The 9,731-nt window shown below is 38.8% G+C and overlaps 1 protein-coding gene across 1 annotated transcript in view; it reads right to left on the bottom strand.

Moving 5' to 3' along the window:
• The window catches only part of pemt (phosphatidylethanolamine N-methyltransferase), an 80,232-nt gene extending 71,388 nt beyond the window's left edge, over positions 1-8,844 (bottom strand). Inside the window, exons 1-2 of the mRNA XM_032573666.1 lie at positions 8,254-8,844; positions 5,744-5,851 (exon numbers count right to left, since the gene is read on the bottom strand). Coding sequence (XP_032429557.1) covers positions 5,744-5,851; positions 8,254-8,373 — 228 coding nt within the window. The 5' untranslated portion in view covers positions 8,374-8,844. The remainder of the gene's footprint in view (positions 1-5,743; positions 5,852-8,253) is intronic.
• Between the last annotated feature and the right edge of the window lie 887 nt (positions 8,845-9,731).

Consider the following 9,731-nt stretch of genomic DNA (forward strand, 5'->3'; position numbering starts at 1 on the left):
GAGCAGGAAGCTCCTGTTACAAACAAACACTAGCAGAGACCCTTACCTAATCGCCGATTAAAGTTTCAGCCAAGTTTTGAGGAAATTTTGCAGAAATGTTAGCTAAATATGTGCAGTGTAGTTCTTTTATTAATTTTTTTCTTAGGAAACAATCAAAGCCAAAACCACTCGAAAAGCAAAGTCAATCTTTGACCAGCCCCCATAATAATAATAATAATAATAATAATAATATCACACCTGATAGTCTCGGTTCGATTGGGGACCAAAATTGCAACATGTTACATTTTCAGCTGGTGAGAGACCCTTTGAGGAACCTGATCCAACTCCTCGCCTGTGATGGCACAGCACCAAGAACCACTGAAGGAGACAATGAGCGCAATTTCCTTCTTCACAAAATGTAAATAAAAATGGAGTGGTGTGAGATTTTATAAGCTGTAAGATCTCTCTTTTCTCTTCGGTAAAAGACCACAAGCCATTTCTACTGCTGGCGCTTGTTTTGGTTGTATTTACTCAGAATGCACTGCGCTTTTATGCGCTTACTTCTTTTGGAGCAGTTTCCGGTCCATTGTATCCACACATGCATTTGAACAGAGCCAGAGTTCACTTCAATCTAACTTTGTAGGCAGACCAGAGCTCACTTTTTTGGTCCACATCAGAGTTCACTTACGCATTCACAAAGAGTCCAGGGAACCAAAAATAGAATAAACTCAGTCCAAACGAAAAAAACAGCACGGTCAAGGCAGGGCTTGCCGTGAACAGTCCAGTGGGCAGTTCGACGGGCGTCGTCGGCGCAGGAGGCAGACCCCTCGGGGAAGGTCCGGCGGGCGATGAACCAGCTCGGGTCTAGGACACCGGCAGACCACTGGAGGCGGGTCCGGGGGGGTCGGCGGAGCAGTCCGGGCCTCAGATGGCGGACTGGAGGTTGCAGGAAACCCGGCAGAGGGCTTGATGGGGGCCCTGGGAGGCGGAGACTCGGAAGAAGCACTGGGAGAAGGAGACTCGTAGGGAGAACTGGGAGAAGGGGGCAACTAGGAGTCACTAGGTGGCCCACTCATTAGGGCTAAGAACCCACTCACTGGGGCAGATTACACCACCAGCCGTGCCGCCTGTAAGGCCAGGTGCCAACCTGGCTGCCTGGAACCCCATGACCATTGGGACTGTGGCTGGAGGCGGGCTGGCAGAGGCGGCTGAAGGAGGTGCTGGTCTCGGAGATGGCGGAGACAATGCTGCAGCGACAACGAGGGGAGCTGAGTCGGCAGAGGCGAGAGGCGTAGTGTCTGTAGCACTGGCGGCGAGAGGCGCAGGAGATGTGACTGGAGCTTTGGCTGGAGGTGGTGCTGGTCCCGGAGACGACGGAGAGGCTGGAGCTGGGGTGGTGGAGCGGAAGAAAGGAATATCCGATTATGGAGGCAGAGGGTCGCTGGCCATGACAGCTAAAGCTGTCTGGCGTTCCCACTCTGCCTCCTGCTGCAGCTCCACCAACTCCATGGACGGGAGATGGGTGGATCAGTCCTTCAGCACCAGGAGAAGCTTTATGGCGACCCCGAGGCATCTGTACGCGAAATACGGTTCTGCTACGGTCTCTACAAAGTCTTTTATGGTTGATTTTAGTTCATTTAAACGAGCAGGGTCCATGTTGATGTTATTTCCTTTTGGCGTACCTCACCGTAGTCACTTGTGGTCGGGTCCCTCTGTCACAATATGCGGTGTGGGGTGGTGAGGCAGACGCTGAGGACCCAGGTTGAAATGAAGAAATGAAGATTTTAATGATGAATTCCAGAAATATAAAGTCCAATAATTCAGGCAGCACAGAGAGAGAATGGAAAGCGAAGGCTCCTCAACTGGTAGCAACTGGAAAACACGATAGACAAAACAAACAAGACCATCTGACTAGACACGACTAGAGGTAAGACCAGACAGTTTTGACAAGGACCCAACAGAGAACAAGAAACTCAGGTGGGTATAAATACACAGAGGGTAATCAGGGAACGAGACACACCTGGGAACAATCAAGGGGTAGACAGGACAACACGGAGACTCAATTAACTGAAAATGACACACAAAAACCTAACTTAACACAGAGAAAAACCAAATCCTTACACCTAATGGGGGTACTCAAGAGGAATCTTTCTCTAATACTAAAATCCCCTCAGTTGAGTCCTTCTGATGCTTAGAGCAGCGACTCTGACCTCCCCATTGCCGACCTCCCCATGAAGCTCCTCTCCCTATCTCTTAGGCTGAGAAGAAGCCACGGACTCACCTAGTAGTAAACTAACAAATGTTTGTCTGCTGATTCTTCAGGGTTAAGACACCTGCCCTAATCAACACAAAATGGGTCAGCGAACACAAAACTGACCTTCTTCCATAAACATGTCAGTCACCAAACCTAATCCTAAAGAGCACAAGTAGAGCCAAGAGGCTGGATGGCTGCAACCTTGAAAAGGGTTGTAGGATAACATGAAGGTAGACCCCCATTGGCTGCTGAAAGTATTGACAGTAAGGATATCAAGTCTGGTTCCAATGGTGATTTTGAAATTTTCTATATATTAATAAATATGTACAGTACCTATATATTTCTTGACAAGGGATTTATCTCTTCTGGATAAATATTCTCAAATTTCAAAAAGGCTCAAAGATCCATTTATAACTGTCATGTGTGAACATGTTTCATCACTTCTTCAAGTCTTTGGTTGTATAACTCTTATTATGTCCATTTACGCCCATGCATACTCTGTTTCTGCACAATGTAGAAAAAAGGAGCAATTAGAGTAATGTGCAAGGCCAAAAGCTCTCCAGCTCCATTCTCTCTCCTCATTGGCTCATTGTAGATAATGGTGGGCTGACTCAGCGGACTGCGAGTAATCACTAAGAGGTACATCAAATGACCACTTTTGAATGAATCGGCTCTTAAAAGGGGGTGAAACTGGGTTTAAAAGAACTTGGCAAATTACTGTCATGTCAGCCAGCGACCCCAATGGAAAAGAAAATATCAGTTCAAGAGCTCATTAAATAATTCGCATGTAATTATGACTCAGTAAGAGGCGAGTTACGAATCATATGAGAATAATCAAACCACAGCACACCTTCTTAACCTCACGTTAGGCTTGATTTTTTCTGAAATCTTCTCCCCTCTCATCAGTGTTTAAGCACATTATTTCTGCTCTCTTTTATTAATTAGCAATGGGAGTACGGTATACACAGCATGTGTGCTAAATTTAAGAACCGGAACAATTAATGCCTTACATGTGGAGTGGTTTATTTTGCCTTCATGACTGTCTAAGTTAGGAAGTTGTTAGCAATTTTGTGTGATTTGCTCACTAGCTGACTTGTACTGTACTTGAAAAGTAGTTGCTGTTCAACAAAAGGCCTCAAATTGCAATTGACATCTTAATGTCTGTGAACATTTAAACATCCGGTAAAGGTCTGCTCAGATACAGTATTTGGTAAGAAAATCTAAAACTATTCTACGCAAGCAAATAGAACTGCTAATGACTACGCTCGTGCTTGTAATTTCAATGGCTGAGATGCAAAAAGACTCCCAAAGAAAGAGTGATGGAAGAGAAGGACAGTATTCAGTAACCGATATTGTCATCTCAATATTCTGAATGGTATTGCAATAAAATGTTCCCCAGTATAGTTCAGCTCTACTAAAAAAGGGTTAAAAAAAAGCCATTCCTAAGGATTTGAGACTCCATAGAAAGCTAAGCCAATAGCTAAATAAAGGTTCTGGCCTAGTCAAAGTACATCAATTGGATATTTTTTTCCCCTCATTAGTAAAATCAGAATTTCAAAACTCCATTTCATGTTTGCAGTCATACTTTTTGCAGCCCTTTGTTTAATGTATTGAAGGTATTAAATGAAAAAAAGATTTTTTTTAAAAAGAGTTATTTAAACGACGCTCTAATCATATTATCCTAAACATGAATCCATAAATCCAGAATCAGTCTTGGGATTTAAAAAAAGTTCAAATTTTTATAATATTTGCAAAAGATTGTGGAAACAAAAAAATTTAATAAAATAAAAAAAAGAGCCGGTAAGGGTAGTTTAGCAACTCTGAATCGTCATGAGGTCGGATTTATCAAATGTATTTTTCACAGACTGCCTTGAGTCAAAATGCTGCCAAACCAGAAGTAAACCATGTTCATCTGTTTCCCCACTATAATGCAACGTCTACAGCCCTATAACTATAACTTACTATAGTTAAAAACAAAAACAATGACTCGACTCGGTTGGTCGTGTTTTGTCAAACCAAAGAAAGAAAATCACGAGTCTTATGACTGCTACCACTTGTAAAAAGTATTTTTACGTAGAGTAAAAATATTGCCGTTTGATTTCTGGTAGGAAAGGTCAGGGGTTTTTAAAAGCCGAGTCGTTTATCACAGAGAGAGCCTGCTCAGCACCAGCAATTTTCAATCAGCAGGATTTCGTTTCGAAAGGCTTTTTTGTCTCGATTTGCCTCAGATCTAAACTGGCTCCTTTAAAAAAAGGACAATAAGTACACACAGAGGCATGCACATTCAAACAGAATAGACAAACTCCTATATAATCCTACCTTTACAGGCATTTTCACTTTAATATGTGCAATGCCTACAGAAGTTTCCACATTTTGCCATTTTACAACCACAAATTTAAAAGTAATTTATGGAACTTATGGGATAGAAACACAGCATCTGATAAATCATGGTGGTTGTCCATTTGGAAGGTGAAACTCCTAGCCGCAAGGCTACTGGCTATCTCATTTTTAATGTTTCTGTATCTTTTTAATGTCTTGTGTTTTAAGGTAATTTAAGATAAATTAAGTGGTTGAATTAATAAAATTGGCAGTTATAATCATTTATTAAGGGGAATTGGACGTATTCGCTGATTTCAGCTATTATTCACTGCTGAGGGTTTCCATTACTTTTTTCTATTCATACACAGTTTACACTAATTTCATATTAAGTTGAAAAAAAGATGTTGAAGTTTGTAACATGGCAAAATGTAGAAAGGCTCAAGTTTGTCAAAAGTTTTTCCAGAGGACATGTACTGATTTACTGGGTAGAAAGAGAAAACTCAACAACAACATGCTATAATATTTAGATAACACTTGCTACTAACTTGACTAAAGATTAGGGCGATGGTTAGGAGGCTTCCTCCTGTCAAATCATCATGGTTAAATCCTAAAGTAACAGAGCAGACATACAAAAAGCATGCAACAGCCATTTTAAGAAGAGCTTGATACCAACTACGATTGTAACAAATGATTGGTGTGAAGGGCATAAATAGCTTTTGACATGCACTTTTCAGTAAAATATAAATAAAAAATGATAATGTTACATTGTTACATATTTTATTTAAAAATTTGTGGATGTTTTATTTTTTCTATATGATTGTATTTCATAAAAGTATGATCGACTGAAGAAGGATTGTATCATTGAAATATATTTTTATACTACTTGGGTGGAGGTTTTATTTAATTTTTTAAAAATACATTTAATTCTGTACAGTATAGTATGCACTTGTTAAATATAAGCTGTGCTCATCACAAGTTGGTGAATTTGTGAAAACATTACTGTTCTTCTGTCTTACCTATTTTTTCTACAAAACAATGTTTGTATATAGAAGAAATGTCATTAGCATGAGATTGGGATTGTACTGTAACACAGTTCTGATTTCTTTTATTTTATTTTTTGCTACTTATTATAAACGGCTACGTACATTAGAACTTTCTCCTTAAGCTTCAACATCGACAACAAATTCTTACCACATTCCAGAAGAGAGGGTTGAATATGATGGCAATCACTGCGATGGAAAGGTTTGGGTCATGAAAGTTAACGTGTCTTGTGAATTCTTCAATCGGCATCAAGTCCATCTGAAAAAGCAAAACACAAATAACGAAATCATAAAAAGGGACCAAACATTTTTTTCTTTTGTAACCATGGAACAAATGGGTAGATGTAGCTTAATGCCGTTGCTAGAAACGGCACTAAGCAGCTGGTAGAAGCTGGTAATGCCAGCTGCTAAAAACCTCGGTGGCCATTTACTTCATGCCATGATTTTTCCCCATTGCACTTTATTAATTCAAGGCAACGTTTATTTGTGTAGCCCCGTTTACACACAAGGCTCTTCAATTTGCCTTGCATAAAGGAAGAGGATGTGGAACAGGACACATATTACAGTTTTGGGACAGTACAAGTACATTTTCTTCCATTACAAAAGCCTAATGGAACCTTAACAGATGTACAAAGCTACAATTTAACTTAAAAGGATAAGATAAACCTGCCAATTTTTACCTGCTGACAGTTGCTTTTGCTTAATGAATATATTTTTCCCTAAAGCCCTTGATTCATTAGTTAACTTCATTAAAGATGAATTTGATTGCTACATGTTTTAAAGAGAAAAATTAATGCTAACCCACTGAGTAATGTTAAGGCAAAATACTTTCCACCCGTCTGGTTTAGACTTTCCATCTGATGCCTCGTTTCCACTAAGCAGTATGGCACAGGTCAGTGACCTACATGGACCTACAACTGAAGGTCCATGCAGGACAATGGCATGGTATGTTTATTCATATTCTCAGTTAATACAACAAATGTTCATTCAGTGACAATATCTCAGTCTTGGCCTTTAACTAGCAATCTTGCCTTGGCCCAGCAAGGATAAGTGGGTATGGACCACTGGATGGAAGCTTGAAAGGCATAAATGCTCTGAATTTAAAGTTGGATTTTCTAAATCAAACTCATTTGCAACATTTTGCTGCAATAGGCCAAGAAGAAAAGAGGAAGAAATTATTTCTGTATCGTTTAAAATGACCTATAATAATAGGGTGATCAAATTAGCTCGTCTAACTAATGAGAGTCGGGGCTACATAAAGGATGATCTACTGTTGAGACAAAGTGAGAACAAAAACATAAAGTGCTTCAGGTTGAGTGTAGGTGCTTAGGCTCCAGGGTGAATCATGTTTTACTGCACAATGTCGGGGAAAGAAGAGCAGCACCATCAAAGCTACTGCAAGCTCAACAAGGACTTGTAATTTCTCCCTGGCATGACTGAATACAAAAAAGGAACTGATGAGTTAAAAGTCACCAGGATGTTTACTTAAAGGGGGAAAAACTGAACTGATTGGGGTTTCTTCTTTGATTCTGAGTTTGTGGGGAATGTCACTGAAATTAGCGGTAAAAGCTACATAACAAAAAGCTCTATGATGACATCAAGTAAAATCTGTGATTTTGCCTGATTTAACATGCAGCAAGTAGAAAAGTAAATGAGAAAAAAAAACCTGAAATACTTTAAAGCTCAAGTAAATAATCGCAATTGTCCAATTAATCAAGCTAAAAAATAACCTTGCAGGGCAAAAAGTTATGCTAAATAGTTTAGTCTTATCAATAACTAACAGTTTGACATAAATGCCCCTTTTTCTAATACAGTTTCAATGTTGTCAAGTAAAATGAAGCCAATACAAAGCCATTCTGAGGCAAAGATGTAGTAAGAAGCTCCTTAGGATCCACGCCACCAGATGGGACCCAAGGGCACTAAAACTGCCAAAGATGTAAAATTTACATGTATATTTTTGCATTAGTAAAAAAAAAATCTGGTGCAGCTGGAGCTGTCTGTTTGATCATTTCAAACTCCTAATAAAGCAAACCGACATTTTTAACTCTAAGCTCAATTTAGACAAAAACTAAAAAAATTACTTTAAATGATTCATATTATTAACATTAGAAAAGGTAGAAATAGCTACATTTGATAGTCATATTTCCAATTTACTGGTCTTTTTAGACAATAAGTGTTTTAATCTCTTTATCATGACCCAGGGTCACTGGATAAATAGTCGTTTTCAAGGTCTGAAATTCTTCAATGTTACTTCTTGGCCATTTTTGCATAAAACCTTCAGTACAGGCCTAATAACGCTTGAGCAGTGTTCTCTCAGACAACAGTTCAGGGAAGAGAAAACAGAACATTAAAAAGAGCAAAACATATAAAATATACAAGCACTTTCGAAGAACAGTAGAATGTGATAACTGCACATATTGCCCAGATAGAATATTGCACATTTTACAGAAGGGTGAAACCTGCTTCACAAATGGTGATATGTCACATTAAATATAACAATGTGGGAGTATCATTATTGCACATGTTTGAAATGAGTGTGAAAGCGGCCAAGCTTGTTTTCAGAATCATGCTTTTATTTTGGAAAGGGCCTCCCACCCGCTGTGTTCCGGTCAGACAACACTGAAGGCAGTGCCGCGTCTCAGCCTAGCTGCCTAGCTTTACCTTGGAATAGTCGACGTTGTTCAGACCTCCGCAGCAGTCGAGCGGGACCAGCTGGTTGCTCTGTTCGGCAGCAGGTCGTGTTTCCCGCTCAGCAGCAGCAGCAGCGCCGCTGTCGCTCATTCACTGTCCCGGATACGTGGCAGAAAGATAACAAATGTTGCTCAATAAATAGGGGAAGGGTCCAATGTAAGCTGTAAGAACAGGCTCGTGGCCTAGCTGTTACGCTATTCATGTCTAAATAACCTCTAACCCCGCTCGGTGCATTCTGGGTAATGTGGTTCAAATTTATTTTCGTTTTTTTTTTTCTTAATGCGTTATATATATGCATATGGTCCGATTAAAGCCTGTTTCTTTTTGTACATATTATTGATATTTATTGTAAATTCGAAGAAAACTGAAGAATTCAGGTTGCATTAGGAAACAATGAAAAACTGAAGAAAAATACTTAAAAAAAAATATTTCGGAAAATGGAATAAATCTCATCTATTTCTGGTGAGGAGTAAATTTGGAGACTTTTAAATATTTTCCCACTTAAAGTAGTACATGCATATGTAGCAGACACACGTCATCTGAACTACGGAAGAGGATTAGGGCCACTGAAAAAAAAAATTTATGGCCCAGAAAAAAAAAAAAATCTCTGAATTTTCATGTAAAAAAAAAAAAAAAAAAAATTCAGTGTCCCAAAAAAAAAAAAAAAAAATTCAGTGTCCCGAAAAAAAAAAAAAAAAAAAAACATTTTCAGTGTCCCGAAAAAAAAAAAAAAAATTTCAGTGTCCCAGGAAAAAAAAATAAAAAAATTCAGAAACCACAATTCTGACTTTTTGCTAATAAAATGTTACTTTACCCAATACTTTCCTGGTATGGTTTTCAATATGTTGATTAAGCTCATTTTCTATTTGAGCAGGTCTAAAAGCTATAGTCTAAATGCATTAAAAGACAGTTATCCCTGATAATTACTAAAAATATATAAACTGTTGCATTTGAAGGAAGTCACAAAAACGCTCTAAAAATGTTCTCATGTTTTTTGGAATTTAGAAAATACAATTTTGCTAATTCTAACTAACTTAAAACAAGAAACGTTGGGGTGGTGCGGTGGAAAAGCACAACCCATGTATGGAGGCCTCAGTCCTGAATGTGGACATCACAGGTTCAAGCCCCGGACTGATGACCTGTGCTGTGCAGCTTCATTACTGGCTTTCCTGTCTGATCACTCTCAAAGGAAGAGCAAAAAAAACCTTAAAAAGCAGGAAAAGTTTTGTCTTATAACGTCAGACAGTGAGAAAAAAATTGCACATGACTTTTTTTATTATTTATTTTTTTATTATATATTTTTTTTTACATTAATCAACTGCTCATAAATATCTGGTATCAACTCTACTATGCAAACTCTTGGTAAACAAAACAATGAAGTTCGTTTGTATTTCACAAAGAACTGGTTTTCATGTGTTCAATTTATGACGTAATTCTTGCTGTACTGC

This window comes from Xiphophorus hellerii, chromosome 10, assembly GCF_003331165.1.
Source record: "Xiphophorus hellerii strain 12219 chromosome 10, Xiphophorus_hellerii-4.1, whole genome shotgun sequence".
Lineage (NCBI taxonomy): Eukaryota > Metazoa > Chordata > Actinopteri > Cyprinodontiformes > Poeciliidae > Xiphophorus > Xiphophorus hellerii.